The sequence below is a fragment of the Lithobates pipiens genome, unplaced genomic scaffold (assembly GCF_037356315.1).
Source record: "Lithobates pipiens isolate NorthernLeopardFrog02 unplaced genomic scaffold, aLitPip1_a1.2 Scaffold_19, whole genome shotgun sequence".
NCBI classification, from domain to species: Eukaryota; Metazoa; Chordata; class Amphibia; order Anura; family Ranidae; genus Lithobates; species Lithobates pipiens.
Genome location: NW_027507764.1, coordinates 375,682,506 through 375,706,623, shown reverse-complemented (window position 1 = coordinate 375,706,623; position 24,118 = coordinate 375,682,506). Strand labels below are relative to the sequence as shown.

At 43.4% G+C, this 24,118-nt stretch overlaps 1 protein-coding gene across 3 annotated transcripts in view; it reads left to right on the top strand.

Moving 5' to 3' along the window:
- Positions 1-24,118, top strand: part of CTDP1 (CTD phosphatase subunit 1) — a 195,986-nt gene that overhangs the window by 115,457 nt on the left and 56,411 nt on the right. For 2 of the 3 annotated variants that reach the window (XM_077492323.1, XM_077492322.1), the window contains one exon: positions 4,089-4,257. The exons of the other annotated variant lie outside the window; for it this stretch is intronic. In XM_077492323.1, the coding sequence (XP_077348449.1) occupies positions 4,089-4,257 (169 nt within the window). The remainder of the gene's footprint in view (positions 1-4,088; positions 4,258-24,118) is intronic. 3 annotated transcript variants of the gene reach the window in all.

The window sequence follows — 24,118 nt, the reverse complement described above, 5'->3', positions numbered from 1 at the left end:
CATTGATTACTGTGTAAATGTGACTGGCAGTGAAGGGGTTAACCGCAGGACTCTCATCCGCATCATTGGAGTTGATTGACCACAGCGGGAGCCAATGGCTGCGCTGCTATGAATACAATGCCTTGCGAAAGTATTCGGCCCCCTTGAACTTTTCAACCTTTTGCCACATTTCAGGCTTCAAACATAAAGATATAAAATTTTTATTTTTTGTGAAGAATCACCAACAAGTGGGACACAATTGTGAAGTGGAACGAAATCTATTGGATTTTTGAAACTTTTTTAACTAATAAAAAAATGAAAAGTGGGGCGTGCAAAATTATTCGGCCCCCTTGCGTTAATACTTTGTAGAATCACCTTTTTCTGCGATTACAGCTGCAAGTTGCTTGGGGTATGTCTCTATCAGTTTTGCACATCGAGAGACTGAAATTCTTGCCCATTCTTCCTTGCAAAACAGCTTGAGCTCAGTGAGGTTGGTTGGAGAGCGTTTGTGAACAGCAGTTTTCAGCTCTTTCCACAGATTCTCGATTGGATTCAGGTCTGGACTTTGACTTGGCCATTCTAACACCTGGATACGTTTATTTGTGAACCATTCCTTTGTAGATTTTGCTGTATGTTTGGGATCATTGTCTTGTTGGAAGATAAATCTCCGTCCCAGTTCCAGGTCTTTTGCAGACTCCAACAGGTTTTCATCCAGAATGGTCCTGTATTTGGCTGCATCCATCTTCCCCTCAATTGTAACCATCTTCCCCTCAATTGTAACCATCTTCCCTGTCCCTGCTGAAGAAAAGCAGGCCCAAACCATAATGCTGTCACCACCATGTTTGACAGTGGGGATGGTGTGTTGAGGGTGATGAGCTGTGTTGCTTTTACGCCAAACATATCGTTTTGCATTGTGTGCAAAAAGTTTGATTTTGGTTTCATCTGACCAGAGCACCTTCTTCCACATGTTTGGTGTGTCTCCCAGGTGGCTTGTGGCAAACTTTAGACAAGACTTTTTATGGATATCTTTGAGAAATGGCTTTCTTCTTGCCACTCTTCCATAAAGGCCAGATTTGTGCAGTGTACGACTGATTGTTGTCATATGGACAGACTCTCCCACCTCAGCTGTAGTTTTCTGCAGTTCATCCAGAGTGATCATGGGCCTTTTGGCTGCATCTCTGATCAGTCTTCTCCTTGTCTGAGCTGAAAGTTTAGAGGGACGGCCAGGTCTTGGTAGATTTGCAGTGGTCTGATACTCCCATTTCAAAATGATCGCTTGCACAGTGCTCCTTGAGATGTTTAAAGCTTGGGAAATCTTTTTGTATCCAAATCCGGCTTTAAACTTCTCCACAACAGTATTACGGACCTGCCTGGTGTGTTCCTTGGTCTTCATGATGCTCTCTGCGCTTTCAACAGAACCCTGAGACTATCACAGAGCAGGTGCATTTATACAGAGACTTGATTACACACAGGTGGATTCTATTTATCACCATCAGTCATTTAGGACAACGTTGGATCATTCAGAGATCCTCGCTGAACTTCTGGAGTGAGTTTGCTGCACTGAAAGTAAAGGGGCCAAATAATTTTGCACGCACCACTTTTCAGTTTATTTGCTAAAAAAGTTTAAAATATCCAATAGATTTCATTCCACTTCACAATTGTGTCCCACTTGGTGATTCTTGATTGATTGAATTTTATATCTTTGTTTGAAGCCTGAAATGTGGCAAAAGGTTGAAAAGTTCAAGGGGGCCGAATACTTTCGCAAGGCACTGTATATCCAATAAGGACACAAGACGCCAGCCAGAGCTGGTGTGCTTGTTCCCATTGTGAGATTTACGGGGCTCAGGTAAGTAAAAGTGGGGCTCTTTGGGGGTTGCTGCATGACAGGATGTTTTTCACCTTAATGCATAGAATACATTAAGGTGAAAAACTGAGGGTTTACAACCCCTTTAATTACCGGTCCCACTGGCAGAATTGCCCAACTTAGCCAGGTTGAGGTACAGAGCTTACCAAAAGATCTTCATCATCTAGAACTCTTATAGGTTAGGTATGTTGGATGCCTTACCGTTTGCTGTTCTTTGTGGTTTATCCTTGTGCCCCTCTCTATAGTGACTTAAATGCTAGCATAGGCAGCCACACAGTGCAGGAGCTACAGGGACCAGTCTTGTGCTCGAAGGATTGGCTGATTAGGCGAGTATATCTCCCCTCTTCTCACCCCATACAAAAATTAGCAGTTAGCAGTTGTCACAGGGATAAAACCATCAATTAATAAACCTGTTCTGGTGAAAAAGATCTGGTGGTTTATTTCCAGATTTGAAAGATCTTATTTTCTGTCTTTGGGACAAAAATCGAATGCACATCACCCAAACAGTACACAAATGGGGGGAAAAAAACGAACACGAGTCTTAATAATTCCATACTTTATCCACAATGAAATAGTTTGTCTTTTGTGTATGGCAAAAGTAAGACTTAAAATTGAACATTAAAGTGGATCTGAAGTCAAAAAGTGAAGAAGTGTTATAGGACAGGGTTTAAAATTTCAAGTCCTGAGCCACTAGCCTGGCCTTGAGGGTTACTCGCCTCCAGTTGCCCCACCCAACCCCTATCCTGCCAGACCCTATTTCCACCCCTAAACACATCCTCATAAATTGTTTCATGAAATTACACTTAAAAGTTTTATGCAGAATTAAGTTATAAAAATAAATATTAACAACTTTATAAGCGAAGCTTCACCTGTGCCCAAACAATGCTACCTCCCTGTGCCCAACAACGCCGCCTCCCAATGCAGGGAAAGAGGAGAGGAGAGCAGGTGGTTGGATTATCAGCGAGCGGGGACATCGCTGTAATAGCTTACATTTCAATTGCCGTGTGTTCCCACCGAATTTGAAGGCTCTTATAGAGGACCTTTAAAAATGTTATTTTGCATAATGTACCCCGAAAGATTCCCCTTTTTTTGTCTGGAATTCTTCCCTGAAAAATAGCAGTACACTTTGTGGTATTCGAGCATGCCTATCTACACCTCTTCTGTTGCCTTTTATAGATTTAAATCTGCAGTGGAATGTCATCTAAGGCACTATGTCTTAGACTGCTATTCTCAAGAGTAACATTTGGTGATATTACTACTGTGCTGCTGACTGTTCTTTGAAGGTTTTGACATGTCCTCCTTCTGCTAAGATGCCCCCACACAGAGTGCAGATAGGGCTGTAAATAATATTATTTATTATTTTTTTTGGGTGTGGTGGTGATGGTAGTTCAGTCTTGGGGACCCACCCTGAGGGAAAAAAATGGATGTTGAGGTGAGTGTACCTCTGCAAATTGTGCATGTGGCAAAATTGAACTGGGAGGAGTTTGAAACTTCAGTGCTTATACACAGTGCAGAGGTCAGGAGTGCATAATTCAAAATCGCAGGGGACAAGCGTATATAACACACAGAGAGTGAGCTCAGAGAGTCAAGATAGCAAAATGCGCACAGTTCAGTACAGAGTAGAATAAAAAATGACCTCTCTACCCAATAAACACTCGCCAATCCAGGGCAGTTCAGAGTAAGGGAATTCCTCCCTCGACTTCATCATGTGACTGGAGCTGAGAAGAGCAGACTCCCTCACTCTGAACGGACATGCTGCTGATGTGGCTCCTGCTTATGTGTGCCTGGTGTGGCTGTCGTGCTGCAGACACTATTAGGGGGAGGTTTGGTCACTCCTATTCCCTCCCAATCTACACTGCTGAGTGCAGAGCAAGGCATAGTATGTTAGTAATAGGGAAAAGTTTAGCTGCAGGGGGACAACAGACAATACTGATGACTAGCTGTTTGTTCTTTGCCTGCCATTTTTATGGGTGCAACTGCCAGAGTTCAGTTACTTTTTATGTGAAATCACATGATGGAGTTTTTTCTTTTTAAATATACATAGCTTGTTGATAATTTAACATATGCCTAAGCAAAGATAATATCAAGAAAATCAAAACTATTTAGATAGGCAGAAACAAACTTGAAAATAAGACTAAAGTCTAAAGGTAGAAAAGCACTTCCATTTAACAGTAGCAAGAAGCTTGCTCATGTACTGAAAGACACGGCATGTTAATTGACTAAGGAAACCCATTTTATTTGACAGAGTTGTTCAGCCCAGTCAAGAACAACTGTTTGATGATGAAGAGCTGCCTACAGAAAGTGCAGAGGAGGAACAGTCTGGTCCAACTCGAAGAAAGCGTCAGCCTAGCATGTCTGAATCTATGCCTTTGTATACACTTTGCAAGGAAGACTTAGAGAGCATGGACAAGGAAGTAAGCTCAATCATACAAAATTATGTTGTTTAAAAATGAAATGTTAAATGCTGTAATATGCTTCTCTGTTTGTTTTGTCGAGCAAAGGATGGATCCCATGAATCTGCACATCAATGCAGACCCACTGGTATTGGAATGAATGGCAACTCCAGCCTGGGCTGCATGCCCCAAATGTGTTTCACTCCACCCCTCGGAACCTAATCATTATCATCTTCATTAACCACTTGCCACCCGGCCCATAGTAAAAATGTGTCACTACTTGGAGGTTTAATGACGGGGTTATGGCAGCAGCCAGCTGCCATAACCCCGTTATAAATTTTCACTATGGGCAATTCTGCGTCGGTTAAAAGTGGTCCCATGCGTGGATTTACTGCCGACTTACTGGAGCCATCTGTAAAGGCCAGAAGCCATCCGATGCGGCCGTTTGGGCAGGAAGTTGAGTAAGAGCAAGATGGGTCCCCCACTCCGTTCTATGACCTTGGAGGACCTGAGTGACCTCTGACATCACTTCCAGTTCTTGAACATAATCAAATTTATTTATTTTTAATCTTCATTTTAAAGGGCAGTAAGAAAATATTGTAAGTGCAGACATCCCCATATGTATTGCAGAAAACAACCAAAATATAAACCTGTAAGGGATTCCATACAGGACATAAAAAATAAAAAAAGGTACAAAGAGCACCAGTGAGCGATCTACTCAGGCTAAAAGGGAGGACCCATAGGGTACAAAGTAGAGAGTAGGGGTCAACAAGCCTCATTAGTGAAGAAAAAAGGATGAAGAAGAAAAAAGGGGGGGGGGCAGGGAATGAGACCATGTATCAACATAGTATGCATAACACATGTTCGTGTAGCATTTTCTGGTCAGCAAGCCTCAATAAAAGTGTAAGTAATTCAACATATCTAGATAAATTAATACAATTACACAAGTTATACAAGTCAGAGGAATGGAAGTTCGTCCATAGGGCCCAGCATTTATAGGATTTTCGGTAAGTGTTGGCACACCGGTGTCTCCACTCTTCCACCTCCATAATGTCTTGCACCCTTTATGGCCATTCTTTTAGGGGAGGGGCCAATTGGGATTTTTAAATGGAATAAGGCATTTACCAGCGTTGAGCTGAGACGTCAGAGGGTCTATAAAACCCTACCGACCCCACAGTCTCGTGGAATAACATGGGTAAAGGATCATCAGCAATCTGGTAATTTGTCACCTTGACAATGTTACAGACTTCAGTCCAGAAAGGCCGGATTATAGGACATTCCCACCACAAGTGTAAGAAGGTACCTTTCTGTTCGCACCCTCTCCAGCAAAGATCGGCTACCGACGGAAATATTCAAGACAGTTTGTCAGGTACTTTATACCACCTGGACAAAAATTTTAAAACCACATTCTTGGGTTTTAGAATTGACTGAAAAGTGTGAGCTAGCATAGTGATCTTCTCAATGCTGCCCTCAGGTAGCTCTTTGCCTAATTTTTTCTCCCATTCCCTGATGTTATAGGGCAGTGATGGCGAACCTTGGCACCCCAGATGTTTTAGAACTACATTTCCCATGATGCTCAACTACACTGCAGAGTGCATGAGCATCATGGGAAATGTAGTTCCAAAACATCTGGGGTGCCAAGGTTCGCCATCACTGTTATAGGGAGTTGTGGTAGGTATGGTTCTGTAGTAGAAGTTTGTATAGCTTATGCCGCGTACATGTATCAGACTATCCGCCGGACTTCCCGAACGAGCTACCTGCCCACACTAGGTCCGCTTTCTTACCACCTGAGATTTAAGGATTTGACCCCCCCCCAACTAGTGAAGGACTACAAGTCCCAGCATGAACCCCTGAGATCTAAGGATGTGTCCCCTTAGGTCCTGAGCTCTGAGGGGTTCATGCTGGGACCTGTAGCCCTTTACTTTTGGGATATCACATCCCCAAAAGTAAAGGACTACAAGTCCCAGCATGACCCCTGGCTAAGATTTAAGGATGTGATCTCCTCCTCTGCTACCAGCTCATTCTCCCATGACACATATGTGCCCCATTACACATATGTTCTAATTCATTCACTGCTCCCTCACCTCAGGCAGAGGTGCTTCTGTCAGTCAGTGACCGTTCCCTTCCCTCAGGCAGACTCCGAGGCGCATGCCGCCGCACAGGAGAAGATGGAGGGAGGAGGTGGGTGGATAAAACACTAATAGGGGTGGAGGAGGTGGAAGATCCTTTCCTCCTGGGGACTGTGACATCACTGGTTGCTAGATGCCAGGCAATCCTAGCAATCCCTGCAGACGATAGCGGCCAGCAGTGGAACAAACTCATCTTGGCCAGCAGGGTCACTTTGTGAGTAAAGCTATGCCACACAGAGAAACCGCTCCACATTTCCCTGCACAGCGAGAGAGAGACCCTGCTCCACGTTTCCCTGCACCTGATTAGAGCCATAGTCTCTAATAGGCTTCAAAATAGGGTGGACTCAGAGCATTGCACTTGGAGCCCACCCAGGTGTATTAGAAAAGCAAATTAATATTTGCTTTTTTTAACACTGAATCGGCTCTCCACCAATCAGGATAGCGCAGGTCTAATACCCATCACCTGATTGGCTGGAAGGTCAGGCGCTCCTATTGGACATCTAGCAGGAGGAAGCATGGAGGACACAGGAGCCACTGCCTGACCTACTGCCCGTCCCACAGCTCACCCCCGTCATCTGCTGCCTGACCCGCCACCAAGATGCGGTAAGTGGCAGTCAGAAAGCGAGCGGGCAGGGGTTGTGCTGGTTAAATGCTGCTGGGGGGGTCGCTGCGGCTGCATTTGATGGGCACAGTGAGGCTGCATTTGATGGGCACAGTGAGGCTGCATTTGGGCACAGTGAGGCTGCATTTGATGGGCACAGTGAGGCTGCAATTGATGGGCACAATGTGGCTGCAATTGGTGGGCACAGTGAGGTTGCATTTGGTGGGCACAGTGAGGTTGCATTTGGTGGGCACAGTGTGGCTGCATTTGGTGGGCACAGTGTGGCTGCATTTGGTGGGCACAGTGTGGCTGCATTTGGTGGGCACAGTGTGGCTGCATTTGGTGGGCACAGTGTGGCTGCATTTGGTGGGCACAGTGTGGCTGCATGTGACTGGGGGGGGGAACATGCAGGAAGACAGTGAGATCAGCAACACTGCAGCACACCAGTGTGAGCCCACATCATAGGACCAGCTACTGCACATGCTGCTGAAAGAAACTTCCTTATCTGCAGAGGGGGGAGAGACTGGCCACAGCTCACTTGGAAGGAAGGACCCAGCACCAGGCTCAGTCATCACAGCGTCCCATAGAAAACATTGTCTGCTCTGTTTAAATGTTCCCGCCCACACATCCTATTCAGACGCAGCGCATAGGTTGCTCAGAGTGTCACAGAGAGAGAGGGGGCTGGAGGAGGCGGAGCGGATCCACCCTCTTCCATTCGGCTGTGCTTGCAATGGACACAGACTGTCAGCTCAGAAGCCAGGGACAGCACTGTGACAGGAGGACTGATGTCCGCTCACAGCACAAATGTTCCTGCGCTTCTGGGCTGTTATCCAGCCCTGTCAGCCTCCCTCCGGACCGAGCAGTAACATGTGGCCAACTGCGGAACTGCACATCATGTGCAGTTCCCAGCTCAGCTGGCAGCACATCAGCATTTTTATAGGGAATCAGAGCAGCCCAGGGGGCAAATGCATCCCTGCCCCCCAGCCCAGCCCGCCCCTGCCGGCAGACAGATTGATGTGCAAAACTACTTTTTTAGTCCGCCGGACATTTGGGTAAAAAAAGTCAGCCAGAGCCCACACACGGGCAGATTGACTTTTCCACCGGATTGTTTGATCGTGTGTACGGGGCTTTAGAGAGTAAATTTGTTGCGTCCTCTCTATCTCACACACCAGCTTTGAATCTGGTCAGGAAGTTGCTAGATCTCATGCCCTCCTGTACGGTTTAAAAAAAAAAAGTAGCTGGAAATGTTTCCAGTTAACCCAGGATGACATGCGACATTCTCTGCGAAGTTCTGCTAGGGGTTTTTGGTTGGAACTAGTCATAAACCGAAAGCAACTAATTTCCTGCGCTGCCCCAGGACCTAAAAAAAGCCAAATCCTCCCCAAGGGTTAGCCAACGATAGCCTCCTAATTGGGACAGAAGTGAGGGAAGTTGAGCAAGGGAAAATTTCCTATTAAGTCCATCCCAGATAGATAGGGTCACAATAAAGGGGGAGAGACCGAGGTGGATAGTCTCCTGGAGGCACGGCGAAGCCAGGGGGCATGGGCCAAGTCGCGGCCCACCATTAGTTTTTTCTAAAGGAACCCAAAGCTTCTCATGAGTGTGCAAGTTCCAATTCACTATACGCAGTAAAGACATGGCCTGGTAATGCAATAAGATATGAGCAGCAGGAGGGGGGGAGCAGGACACAGGAACAAAGAGGAGAGCAGATAACAGGCTTCTGATGACAGAGGCGTGTAAACTGACCATGGTGTCTGGTCTCGGCAGCCATGATGCACCATGGTCAGTTTACAGAGGGGTTGGTAGAAACTGGTAGGATTAGACAGGTTTTTTTACGCATTACAGGGGGCCCAATGACACAGGACAAGCAATGTGTCATATAACATGCTTTAAAGGAACATAAATTAAGTATAAGTTAATAAATGCTTCAACTACTTGCCGATTTATACGTCTTCACTTTGAGGATGGATATCGTTGTTATGGGAGCAGCTAGCTGCCATAACCCCAGCATCCCCGTGTTCAGTCGGCTACAAGATAAGTGGTCTCTGCAGCGGGTTTCCCGCAAGATCACTTTTATAGGCGTCAGGACAGGGGTGCCCTCCGCCACTTACCGGATCTGTCTGCAGTGGCGGAGGCGATCCAGTCTTTTCACTGGCCTTGCATGGAGACAAATGAGGGGAAGATGGCCCCCACCCATCTCCATGACACTGCAGGGTGGAAGCAATGTCAAAATGTCATATCCGCCCATAGCTCTTATAGGGCTATTTTTTTAACTTATTTTTTTTTAAATGACTTTTTAATTTTTTTTATTGCATTTTAGTGTAAATATGAGATCTGAGGTCTTTTTGACCCCTTATCTCATATAGGTCCTGTCATGCTTTTTGAGTACTTACTATGTTGGTTTATCGGGCCACTGATAGGTAATGAACACTGGCACACCCTGAGGCAAGAAATGTACTCCCTATATAACCCCTCCCACTATTGGGAGTCCTCAGTTTTTTTGCCAATGTCTAAGGTGTTGGTCACGAGTTGATGTGCTGTGCTGTGCTGAGCTCCACTGAAAGCAATACTTGTTGGGGCTAGCCATGTTGACCGGATCTGTTCAGTGTCCTTTCATAGGCTAAAGGAATGGTACCAAATGCTTCTCTTTTTAGAGAGCTGGATCCTGGGATCTAGTACTTTTTGGTAGTAAGGCCATAAAGACGTTTTTACTGGCAGGGTGCTGTTGCAGGTCCAGGATTGTGGGTAACCTCTAGGTTCCCCTGTTCCGGAAGGTTTCGGAGCCCACTGTGAAGGGTGAAGATTGGGATTATCTCAGATAACCCTGCAGTGAGGAAAGGTAAGTGGAGATTTTCTTATGAATATCTCCTTTTAGGTTATAATGTTGTCATGCCTATGTGTCACCACTGGGGGCTGTATTGAGCACTCACCGCCTGATGCTGGAAACAGCGCTGTGTCAGAAGCTTTCATTTCTTCCTCTCCGGCCACAAGCAAATTCTCTGGTAAGAAAGGGGGGACTGGTTCTCCTCCTGCGCCCCCAGTGTTGGAATTTCCCCCTTCGGGGGACTTGTATGGCAAAAAGCATTTCTTTAAAAAAAAAAGATGGACCGCACAGCAGTAGATTTACACCCCCCCGCCGCAGCCATATCAGCTGTTCGCAAGGCGTTTGAAGCCCGCCACTCCTACAGGAAGACACTTTCTTTTGAAGGGGGCTATAATTAGCACGGGGGTGGGGCTAACGGCGTCAGATGCCAGCCACAGGTGGAGGAAGTTAAAGCACTGTGTGTGTAGCTGGCTGTGTGTTGGCTTGCTTCAGGTTTGGTGACACAGGCATTCCCTTTGACACATTATTACTTTACCAGGCTAGGTATTTATAGCAGCTTATAGCGCAGGACTATTACCTAGCAGTGTACATTCTTTTGCTGGTAGTGCCTCTTTGTGCTTCAGGCTATGAGTGGTAAAGGGACCAGGAACTCCTGTAAGGGTTCTAAAGGGTCAATGGTTTCACAACCAACTAAATCCATTTCCAAAAAAATGTCATCCTCTGAGAGTGGTGCACTAGATACTTCAGTCCCTGTATATATCACACAAGAGGTTTTTTCTTCTACCATTTGTAATTTGGAAAAGATTAATGCTGTGATATTTCCCCATAGTGGGGCCAAATGTAGCAGTTCCCCATCTAGTGCTCTGTACCCTCTTATTGAGGTGCAGGAAGCTGGTGATCAGGTAGATCTTCCCAAAGATTTGGAAGGTACTTATTTATCCTTCCATGGATCCTAATATAGGAGGAGTAGCATCACAAGACAGGTTGCTTGTGCACTCTCTTACTAAATGGGTTCGTTCAACCTTTTTGCTGCCTGTAGCGCAGGCTCTTGAGGAACCCACCTCTAATTTGGAATCATTAAAACCTCCCCCATCTGGGGATGATTTTCCTATTCATGCATGGCTAAAAAAGCTTATGTATTCTGAATGGGAACATCCGCATAAACAATATTATCCTCCTAAGAAAGTCTCCACACTTTATCCCATGGAAGAGAATTTCTATAAGAAATGGGTTCCAAACACCCCCACATTTAAAAGGCTTACAAGAGAATGAGTCGAGGAACCTACCCCAAACGAGGCGTAGCTTGTGTAGTACTGACACGTTCCCAAAGGCTTTATACTGCTAGCTAATCATCTTGAAATATATCCCTACGGGCCTCTTGCCTCAAACCACAGAGTGATCAATGGATGACTGCCCCAGCCCTCTGCTCACGCGCAGAAGCCAATGCATACGCAAGTGGCACCCGCATATGTAAACTGTGTTCAAACCACACGTGAGGTATAGCCTTGATGGAGCGAGTGCAATAATTCTGCTGCTAGACCTCCTTTGTAACTCTAAATAGGTAACCTGTAAAAAATGTTAGTGTCGCCTATGGAGTACTGTAGTTTGTTGCTATTCCAAGAGCGTGCACAATTCTAAAACATGACATGTTGGGTATCTGTTTACACGTTGTAACATCATCTTTCACATTATACAAACAAAATTGGGGTAACTATTGTGTTTTGTGGTTTTTAAATCGCCACTGATATATTAACCCCTAGTACAGTGACTGCATATTTTTTAACATTGATCACTGTGTTAGTGTCACTGGTCCCCAAAAAGTGTCAGTTTTATAATGTCTGCCACAATATCGCAGTCCCTCGTTAAGTTGCTGAACGCTGCCATTACAAGTAAAAAATAAAGATATCCCATAGTTTGTTGACTCTTTTGCGCAAACCAATTTACACTTATTGGGATTTTGTTTTTACCAAAAATATGTAGCAAACACAATTTGTTTTAAATTTATAAGGACATTTTTGTTTTTTTATTGGATGTAATTTATAGCAGAATGTAAAAAAGTTTTTTTACCCCCAAAATTGTCAGTTCTTTTTTTGTTCATAGCACAGAACATAAACGCAGAGGTAATCAAATACCACCAAAAGAAATTAAAGGTGATTCTGATTGGGTTGTAATAATCGAAAACCCCCTAGGAGTGGGATTTTAATGGCACTACCAAAACACAAATATATCATACAAAGAAAAATTAATTAAAATCCAACTCCTAGGGGGTTTTCGATTATTAACCACCAAAAGAAAGCTTTATTTGTGGGGGGAAAAAAAGACATACGTTTTATTTGGGTACAGCATCGAACGGCCGTGCAGTTGTCCGTTAAAATAATGTAGTGCCGTATTGCCTGATCATAAGGGGGGGGGGGACTGGTGGTTAAATTTCCCAAAAGGTCAAGTGGCTAAAGACTCTACTTTCATAGGCCCAGCTTGACAACAAGTTGTTGCTGAAACGTCTGTTTATCAAACTGCAACTGATTGTACTGGTGCAATAAACAACCAACATGAATGCCAACTTCCAGATCTGTACTTTGGCGGAGCACTTGCAAACTTTTACCTCCCTTTGCTGTTTTGTGTTGATGTCCTAGAACAAGCCATGGCACAAACCTCCAGTCTGGTCAGCTGAATCTGCCTGTAAAAGATGCCTCACACATACATATACCATTTGAAGAAGGCTATTTCTTTGGTGATGCACTTGACAAATTTAACAAAGATGTCCCAAGAGGAAGGGTCTTTCTAACATGGCTGAAAATCAAAAAATCCCCCTCCTCAGGTCTTCTACTGCCTTAAATTGAACATATCAGCACCAGTTTCAACTTCTATCTCAAAATTGAGCCCTTCCTTTTGGCACAAGCCTCAGAACACAACCACCAAGTCTTACTCTGTAGACCTTGTTGCAGTGAAGGGAGGCTCACTCCTAAGAGTGGGGAGGTGTCTGTTACAATTCACCTTTCTCTGGGTCACAGATGTCCCAGGCCTGTGGGTACAATAAGGGGTTTCAAAGGGGGTTCAGAAGAGTTTAAAATTCTAACCTCTCACCACTTTCTTCTGTTAAACCCATCAAAATCTGCTCAAGGATAGAAAGATTTGCAGAACGCTGTATAACCTCTCCTGTCCCAGGGAGTGGTCATTCCAGTACCTCTGGAGGACAGGTTCAAAGGATTTGATTCAAACATGTTCAACATATCAAAACTGAGCAGGGCTATTCAATCTATCCTAGACCTAAAAGTACCTTAAGTTCCAAAGAATCATAATGAATCCACGTGGTCAGGTATAGCCTCTCTGAAATGAAGGTAATATGTAGTATCCATAGACATCCAAGATGCCTATCTGCATATTTCCATTTACCCACTTCATCAGTGCTTTCAGCGCTTCATCCTAGGAGACAAATGCTTTCAATTTGTCGTATTTGATCTAACCTCTGCCCCCAGAGCATTCGCAAAAGTACCTGAACCCCTTTTTTGCCCTCTTAAGCACACAGGACATTCAGGTCACAAAGGATCTGCATAACCTCCTTCTGATGGACTCTTCGTTCATCGATTTGCAGATACTTTAGGCTTTCATTTGGTTAATCAACGTTTTGTTTAATAATTTTTATTAAATGCATTTAAGGCAAACATTTGTTTGATTTTTTACTTGAATAAAAATATTGATAAAAGGTATAAACATTTGTAGCAAGACACAATGAGGGTATAGCCTATTGCACTGCAATGCAAGCAGCAGGCTATGGATCCATGTGGTATCACAGCATGAGCAATAAAGGCAAAAGAATGAGCTCTTTCCTATTGGCAGCTGCTGGGATCCAGAGTCCTGACTTGAACAGTTAGATTTTCAGTGCCCATTAAATGGCGATCGTGGATAAACCGGAGCAATTATTAGGGATGCACCGAATGGGTTTTTTTGTTGCCGAAACAGATACCGAAACTGAAAAGTACACTAGGCCGAAAACCGAAACAGCACAGATGCCAAAAGGGACTGTTTAAAAATCTTTTTATACAGGAGGTGGTCACCGACTGCAGACATATTACAGGAGATGGTCAGAGACTGGGGACATTCTACAGGAGATGGTCAGAGACTGGGGACATTCTACAGGAGATGGTCAGAGACTGGGGACATGCTACAGGAGATGGTCAGAGACTGGGGACATGCTACAGGGGATGGTCAGACACTGGGGACCTGGTACAGGAGATGGTCAGAGACTGGGGACATGGTACAGGAGATCAATGCAGCCTCACCAGTGCCCATCATATGCAGCCTCACTGTGTCCAGAAGCCTACCAGTGCCCGTCATGCAGCCTGCCTGTGCCTCACCAGTGCATATAAAGGTACACATATAACACACATGCATATAAACATGCACACATATAAACATACACATAACACACACATAAACACATGCATACAAACATATATAGATCGCCTTTTTAAAAATTGGCAGCTGCAGCTCTGTACCTTCAATCTCCATGCCGGGTACTGCACTGTAGGGGGAGGCAGAGAGCACAGCACGCACTGTGCTAGACATCTCTCCCTTGCTTTCACTTTCACAGTAAACGGCTTTTACACATTGGCTGAGGATCCATATGCAGCCACCGCTCGGGGAGAGGGGGACATTACAGGGAGACCCCACGGACCGTCTGCAGCATGGGCGAGGAGGGGGGGGGGCGGAGGAGAGAGTAAGGATGGACGCTCCCGAACGACACCCCCATGATGGGGGCAGCACCCGGGGCGGGGCCCTGCCCCATTTTCGGCACCATTATCTGCGTGAATTGTATTTCGGCAAATTGGCAAAAAGGCTATTTTTGGCCGATATGTTTCGGCGGCTGAAATTTCGGTGCATCCGTAGCAAGAAGTACAAAGCCAATGGCCCTTAAAGAAAAATTAACAAGTTGAGGATATGAAAGGGAGAGAAAGAAAGGAAAGAGAAGGAGGAAAAAATGGCTCCTCTTGGCCAACCTATTTCATTTGCTCCTGATCCTCTATGGAAAGTTGTGTAAATTGTATGTGCAAATTCCGGATTTTTTTTTCTCGTTTTTCTTATAACATTTTTGCTTTCTGTTCTTGAGCATTATCCAGGAATTATTTTTGGTTGCTGAAACTTTAAATCTTACTGATTTCTTTTCATGCTCGATGGACGTTTTCTCTGTGAGAAAGAGGTATAAGAAGGTCTCGGTATGTCTGAATACCTGCAATTGGTTAATTTAAGAGGATTGTTCAGGCATTTTTGAGTACATTCACATTTGTAACAAAATGGATCAATGTATATATCCTAGTCGAATATCCACCAGACCAAAAACATTGTTTTACTCTATCCACAAATCGTAGATACATCAAAATAAATCATAGGGATAAATAGCTTAATTAAAGTCATATTAAATATTCCTTTATGTATTCTGTTAGTCCATGATGACCAGTTCATGTCAATGATCTCCAAGCTCAAATCTTTTCCCCACACTGTTGAGGTAGTTTGGTAGGGATTGTGGAGAATAACTGATATAACACAGAGATACGCCCTGCTGTTCCACAGCCTGCAGGCATCTATTCTAAAAAATTGGGCTCTTAGTGGAGCACAAGTGAAGGATTTGATGCATATGTTTTTGGAGGGGGCATCTCAAGCATTCAAAGTCCAAATCTTTGTGATCTAGGAAGTGTTCTTTCATGTATAGAACTTTTTTTCACCCACCATTTAACCACTTAGACTAACCTTGTTTTGAGATTTTGGTGTTTAAGACCGTTTTTATGCTAGAAAATTACTTTGAACCCCCAAACATTATATATATTTTTTTTCTTGCACCCTAGAGAATAAAATGGTCATTACAATACTCTTTTTCACACCGTATTTGCGCAGCGGTCACTTTTTTTGGAAAAATAAGACAACAGTAAATTTAGCCCAATTTTTTTTAAATTGTGAAAGATAATGATACACCAAGTAAATTGATACTCTACATGTCACGCTTCAAAATTACGCCCGCTTGTGGAATGGCGTCAAACATTTACCCTTAATCTCCATAGGCGACGTTTAAAAAAATTATACGGGTTGCATGTTTTGAGTTACAGAGGAGGTCTAGGGCTAGAATTATTGCTCTTGCTCTATTGTGGCGATACCTCACATGTGTGGTTTGACCGCCGTTTTCATATGCGGGCACTACTCACGTATGCGTTCGATTCTGCGCGCAAGCTCGTCGGGACGGGGCACTTGAAGTAAAATAAGATTTTTTTTTTTTTTTCACTGTTTTAAAAAAAAAAAAAAAATGGGTTACTTTTATTCCTATTACAAGGAATGTAAACATCCCTTGTAATAGAAAAAAGCATGGCAGGTCCACTTAAATATTTGGGGTCAAAAAAATCCTCAGATATCATATTTGGACTAAAATGCAATAAAAAATTGTCATTTGAAAAAAATGTGCCTTTAAGAGCTATGGGTGGAAGTGAAGTTTAGACGTTGCTTCCGCCCTGCTATGGTATGGAGACGGGTGGGGAGACATCTTAGCCTCACTCATCTCCATACCCAAGCACAGAGAGGACCCAATCGCCTCCGCCGGCTCCGATAAGCGGCAGGGGGCCTCTCATATTGGTGATCTTGTGGCGAAACCGCTGCAGAGACACCACCATTATCGTAAATACGACCGACTCCTGAAAAGCTGTATCTCTCGGTTGTGGCAGCATCTTCAAAGTGCTGACGTATATGTACAGGAGCCGGTCGGCAAGTGGTTAAACTGTTAAGGATGTAGGTGGAAACGTAGAATTATTAATTGCCTACCAGGGCAATTCTGACATTTCTCACATACATTGTTAAAATCTGCATTTTCTTGTTAAAACTACTACTGCTTAGAACCCCCAAACATTTGACATTTTCTGAATGCACAATCCTTAGAGAATAAAATGGTGGTTGCAATTTTTGTTAATGTCACACAACATTTGCACAGCAGTTTATCAAATGCAAATTTAAAAAAAGACACTTTTAATGCATTTTAGTGCGCATTATAATACCCAATTTTTGGTAGCAAATAAAAGATGATGCGCTGAGGAAACGGATACCTCACATGTCACACTTTAAAACTGTGTACACCTGTGGAATGGCAAGAAACCCTGGCACGTCCATAAATTATCCATAGGTGAGGTTTTTAAAGCCTTTATATGTTTAGCGTTAAACAGAAAGAAGGTCTGTTGCTAGAATTATTGCGTTCACGGTGATAACTCACGTGTGGTATGATCACCATTTATATATATGCATATGGCACTTATCTGTGCGTTTGCAATTGCACATGACCACAGGGGTGCTTTTATTTTTATTTTTTTATTTTATGTGAATGTATATATTTTTTACACCATCTCCTTAAAAAACATTTTTTGTAAACTTTATTACTATCAGAAGGGATGAGCAACATTCGTTGTGATAGCATGGGCAGTGACAGGTGCTCTTTATGGAGAGATACGAGGTCTAATAAACCCTAGATCTCTCCTCTTCCCTCAAAAGCATCTTACCATATCAAGATGAGTTTGATCAGATGCTTGCCTAGCTGTTAACGGCTAGTAAGCACCAAACCAGAAGTGACTAAAACCTTTTTCACTTCCAAAACAGATGTTCCTTGTCTGTTCAGCTGACTTGGCCGCTTTCAGTCGTGGTCCTGGGCTTCAGATGAGAATGGGAGAGCCACGGAACAGTGTTGGGGGGCCTCTTGAACACCCTGTAAAAGCGATCAGGTGGCTGTTAGAACTGTTAGGATCACTTTTACAGTAAAGGGCATAGCCAGCTGTCCAAACTGTGGCCCTTTGCTTGCCTTTATCTGCCCCTTGGCACTATTACACCTACTACCACCAATGATGGAGCACCATTTCCCCTACTGACACCATCAATGGGGCACTCATCTTCTCATTGCTATCATCAATGGAGCAATATTCCTCCCAAATAACTAACTGCTCCTTTAAGACATCATGATTGCACCTTTAAGGTCAGAGACCTGCATGAGTGTCCTGGGCCTCATGATGGCCCTAGGGTGTTCTATTTGCCCGATTCCTTTTGAGGCTTCTCCAACACATTTTGTTGTCATGGAACAAACGCATCCTCTTGTGACTTCCTTTATGCTTCTATCCAACCAAGATTTAAACTCCCTAGCTTGATGGATTTTTAACCTAGGCTTGATAGAAAGTTTGTTCTGTTGGTAATCCGTATGGTATATTAAGACCCTGAACTCTTTGATTGTAACCAAACTCTTGACAAATGGCTACATCTACAGTTCACAAGGATATCCCCTTGCACTTGTACATGTGTTCAAAATGTTAGATTTGCAAATCAGAAGAGCTCTGATTGGGTCACAGTGACTGACCTCAGGAACCTTATGTAAAAATAGAATTCAGGATATGGAAAATACAGTTAAGAAGAGCCGTGTTTAGCGAGAAGAAAAAAATAAAAATTAAAGCTAGTGCTGCCAAGTGATCAGTTTAATCTTCCTTTAAATTTTACTTTATACAGCTCAAAGTGAAAATGTTAACTCTAGATTTCCAACTATATGTGTCTACATGTGAATGCTAACTAAGATGGCTGGTGTTTTGTGGTGGTTCTTTCTCTTTTCTGCAAGGTAAATATTGATGTGTGTGTCATGAGACTTTTAGTATCGTGCTTATTAATTTGTGTGAGTAATTCTGCCTGCCATGTATTGATTCACACTACTGCACTCAATCTTCCTTTTAACTACCAGCACCAGAATAGAACATGACCCGAGGAAGCTGCAGTGGGTGAGACTGCTCAGACTAATTAGAAGACTCAGGCACTACAAAGCATGGAATTGTTTAGATGAAAAGTTCATTCACCTGTAATGTCCACCGTGTACCGCATTCCTATATTGAATATCCCACAGTATGATTTTCTCAAAGGGTTTTTTCTTTACTTGGAGAGGGCTTTAACCTTAAACTTTTTTGTTGCAGTTATAAGAAAGTTTTCATTAGACCCTTGCTATTCTCTTTCCTTTAGAGCTCTTAATGTGATACTTAACACACACTGTTTAATTTACATTGCCCCGTCTATGTATGTGGATGATGGCACTGTAATTATTTTAATACAAATAAAAAAAATCTAAGTTCCTTTTTTCTCAATATACAGCTGTCACATGACCCACATTTTTCCCAGCCTCTGTGTGGAAACATAAGCAGGAAGAGCTTCTAGTCCTACTACTGATCACATGTTAAAAAAAAAAAAAAAACAACAAAAAAAAAGCCTTTGAAACACTTAATTATATATTTATTTATATATATTTGAAATCAAATCTTTATTTTTGGCAATAACATGGTGTGGATGGTTTCTGCCAGGCACAGGCTGTCATGCTGGTTAGTGGGCATGGAAGAGGGTGGGAGTGGGCTGTCGATTACCACTCTGTATACGGCCACTAGGGGTGCGCACCTTCACTGGTCTCAGATTAGATTACGATTATCTGGTCAACGGTTCGATTCCACGATGCATCACAATTACTGGCGCGCTTCCGCTGGGCTGTCTAGGCAGCCCTTCTTTCCTGCAATCTTCTGGGACACATCACAGTTCGTAGAAGATTGCCCGGCTGTGCAGGACAGCGCAGTGAGAAATGCGCACCCAGCTGTGAAGTTGCAAACTGTGGTGCCCACAGTAGTATTGCCAGTACCGTGGACCGGCAGGGGAGAGAATAGAAGGTTTGGGTGGCCACGTTGCTGGATTGTGGGACAGGTGAGTGTCTTTTTATTAAATGTCAGAAGATGCACTTTTTTTTGTAGCTGCTGACTTTTTTAATAAATAAAAAATGTACTAGGCGGTCCCTCCCTGCCAGCGATCTTCTTGGACACAACACAGGTCCCAGAAGATTGGCTGGCCAATGACAGAGCGCAGTGCGCGCCCAGCAGTGAAGCCGTAAGCTGTCACGGGTGAGTGTCGCTGCCCACAGTAGATATGATGGCGCTGAGGAGAGGAGGGGGGCTCTGTGCGGTGGCATCGCTCGGCCGTGGGACAGGTGAATGTCTGATAATTATAAGTCAGGAGCTACACTTTTTGCAGCTGCTGACTTTTAATAAACTAAAAAACTCATGGAACGCCGATTTAAGGAGTGCACTAATCTAGTGCACTACAGGGTAAAGGAATTCACACAAACGGCTACTGGGAGGTCAGGAGGGATTAGAATTCACAACTGACAAACAACCCTGTGAAGTTCCTTGTACTGTCTCTGTGTTGACATTTCTCTGGGCTCCCTTGTTTGCACCTTCGAGCACACTAGGAGTTAACACACTGGAATGTGCAAACAGGGGTGTTGGAGGAGGAGAGCCAGGGAAATGTCAGCACAGAGCATGTGTAGGAGCCAGCGTATGTAGAGTACAAGCACATGTGTACTCTACATACTGCTGTTAAAAAATACCTGTGTGGTAATAAATGCAATTATAATCCATTAAGTGGCCATTGCTGTGTGCATTTTAAAATATATGTAGCTTCATTCCTTGTTTCTTAGTGTGTGTATAACTGTTTAAGCCACTCTGCATATACTGCTCGGTTCTTCCCTCCTCTCTCCTCTCAGTCTCTCGTCTCTCCTGACGTCAGTGGGAGTTCTCAGCCCCGCCCACCGACTGTAGCTATCAGATGAAAGGCGGACCATCCGGAGCAGTCACCACACAGACACACGCGCACACATACTAAAAATTAGGTATGAAGCTGCATATATTTTTAAAAAACACAGCGGTGACCACTTAATGGATTATAATTGCATTTATTTACAAAAGCCATTTTGACAAAAATGCTCGTAGCACTCTTCCGGGAGGGGCGGGGCAAGTCGGGATGACGTCACCTGACATCGATTTTTCGGGTCGCTTGCATCGATGCCGCATCAGGGACACTCGAATCATAATTCAGCGATTAAATTCCACACCCCTAATGGCCACATGTGACTCTATAGTGACATGGGCTGTTCAACTGTGATAGGGAGGAAATATGCAGCATAGAAACTCAATGAAAACTGAGCATGTGCTGAACTGCCAACACTGCTCTGCAGAATCCCTGGTTTAATTTGAAATATGAACAGAAGGTGGAAATAGAGAACAGGATCAACCAGGATTTTTGCAGAATGAAGAGTGAGTATGGGCAGCATGTAGTACAGCATATATTGATAGGTTTTTATGATGTGGGTTTGGTGACCATAAAGGTTTTTTTGTTTTTGTTTTTTAACCTAAAAAAAAAAAAGTAGGTTCTAACCTGTGCAAAACTATTTCACAGAGCAGCCCACTTCCTGATCCTCCCCTTCACAGGTCATAGTCAATACCCCCCGGAGCCCCTGGCTCCTCTGCACGCCACTATGGAGACACTTGTGCATGTTCACTCCCAAGTCCCACTCTGTTACTGGCTGTGGTTGGCATTGGCTCCTGCTGCTGTGTCAGCCAGTGAGGAGAGAAAGAGCCTTGGCCCTCGTTGACTTTTCTTTTATGAGATCCAGCACAGGTATGTACTTGGGGGGGGGGGGGGGGGGTGAGGGGGGAGCTGAATGCAGAAGTTTTTTTTTTTTTTTTTTGCAACTTACTGCATAGAAAAAAAAAAAAAAAACCTTGCCTGTACAACCACTTTAAGGCTGGACAAATCTCAGGGTCCAAGTAACCAGCTCTTTGAGCTTGCATATACATTTATGGAGCTTGTTGAGGTGGAAGCACCTGCTTCCTGACACCTTAAAATGTTCTCGTTGGATGCCAGATTTGGTTTTTGGCTGCAAGTTTGTTTTCATGACTTTTTACCCAAGGCTTCAATTCATCTTGAAAAGTTGACAAACTCCTTGGCTTATACATTATTGATGTCTTACTACACAAATCAAACAGCAATGTGTTTTGAGTCTTTGCATGAGATTTTAAGAAAGCAAAATTTAATTGTAAATAATTCATATTGTTTAATCCAAAATTTTACTTGAAGTCATAATTGTTGTTGCCCTTGAGATGGGTAACATTGTTCAAAACTGCATTTGAACATGCAAATGCAAAGATCTAGAGGATTGTAATTTTCTCGAAATGGGCCAGTTATTTTTAGTACAGATTTTTTTTTTTATCCCCCTCATTGCCATTTAACTAACATTTGCATTATGTGGTTGCAGTGTTTTTTTTTTTTTCTGCCATATTTTCAAGCATACAGGTGTCTTTTACTGAACTAAATGCAGCCAATTGTTATCAATGTTGCCTGTACGCACAGGCATACAGATGAGTAAAAAATGCAGAAATCTTAGTTGCTGGTCAGTACTTTGCATGCATATACATGCATAAAATGTTAATTTGAAGAGGATAGAATTGATTTTACTTGTGTATGTACATACACATGAATCAGTGCACAAAAAAGCCTGACATTTTGCCCAGGAATACTGATGTTTAAACATAAGTACTGTATGCATGTATTCTCACAGATCACGATAGTCCAAATAACTGTAGCCTTCATCTGATTTTCTCTAGAAGGTTGAAGCCCCCTTTGGCTAGGCTACATCCGAAAATGGCATCCATGTCTGAGCAAAAGTATTCAAATTTTTCATGTTTTGTTGCCTCACAACCTGGAATTAACATGGATTGTTTGAGGATTTACATCAATTAATTTACAGAGGGTATAGCTATCCAGGATGGCAGCGGTTGACGTCCGGATGTGGCTCCTCCCCCTTACGTGTTACGTTCACAAGAACTTTGTCAGTGGGGCGCAGCCAACCAGCAGCACCTGTCCTCTTATAAGCATACTGATCTTAGGCCGTCATGTGATCAGGAGGGCCAATCACAGAGCCCTCCTGCCGATCCGAGATGCGCTGTGTCTGGGTGACATGAGCACATCGGGATTGTCCCGCTGCACGGGCGCGATCCCCCCTCCTTCTGAAGGACGTTCCCGAACGTCCAGTCAGAAGGAGGCGGCTCCCACCCGGCCGTATATGTACATTGGCCAGGTGGGAAGTGGTTAATGATTTAAAAAAAACATTTTTTATGAATTTTTATCTTTTTATGTTATGTTATAATATGAATTTGATTGTATAATGTTTTTTATTGTCTTTGGGTATGTTGATATTGGATGTGTGGGTATACAGTTCTGGTGAACGCAACGCGTATGGTGGAAGGAGCCACATCCTGACTTCACCCGCTGCCATCCTGGATATCACTACCCTCAGTGTCTACTCTGTTATGTGCTGTACATTGAAGCCCTTGTGAATAGCCATTCTTAACACCCTGCAAAATAACGATATCAGTGATCACTTAGATTTGCTTTTCTTTTACCATACTTACCCCTTGGGATATCAGTCGGTGGACCTGCACCCTATTTGGAGGTTATACCCATATGGGACATGCGTTGTTGGCCATCTGTTCAGTGGTCCACACTTAGAGGTGAGCAAAGCGATTGCTCTGGAGGTGGAGGGAAAGTCGCTTTTGCACTGAAATTTTCTCACATGGAATCTCTGCTTGCTGGGACTGTTAGTCCACCATCTGTCCTTGTTTTTTAGATCTATATGGACTTTATATCACATCTGTTATGTTTTATTGAGCCATGATATGCACTGCACTCCTGTATACTAGTCTTAAATACTGTACTGTATTCTGAAAAAAAGTCTAAACACAAATCAAACTCAATAACGTTTTAATTTGCATAAGTACAGAACACAAAAATGTAAACAAACCCTGTACTGTACAGTTCGCAAAAAGTAAACCTATACAGTAGACCTTTACAGTAACATTTTAGTCTTCAAGTCTTTCAGAGAGTGATAGTGCTTCAGGGTCATCAGTGTCATCGTTTGGAGTTACCAACAGGGTCATCGGGAGTTGTAGATGAGGGAGAAGACGATAAGGAATTGATAGACCTGGTAGGAGTAGCTTGAAAGAAGAATTCTGTTAAGGTGCTCTGCTCTGTAATCTATTTTTTTTTTTTTTTTTTTCTTCTTCATAAATTTCACGATAACATTGCATAAGTTTCTTTGCCGTTCAACATTTGGATCTATACCCTCTAATTGTAATAAAGCCGCATTCACTTTTGAGAACATGCCAGCCAACCCCTTAATTGTGAACTTCTTTTTTACTACCATTTTTTTTTCCTTTTTCTTCATCCACAGTGCTGCTGTTCTTCCAACTCTAATAAATCTTAATTACTTAAACTGATTGTAAGGCTTTCTTTTTTTTTTTTTTTATAACAAACATGTCATACCTCCACTGTGCAGTTTGTTTTGCACAGAGTGGCCCCGATCCTCCTCTTCTAGAGTCCCCCGAAGGCGCTGGTAGCTCGTCCCCCACATTGTAGAACCCCCTAGAGGAAGCGCTCTCCCGCATCATTGGATTTCATTGATGG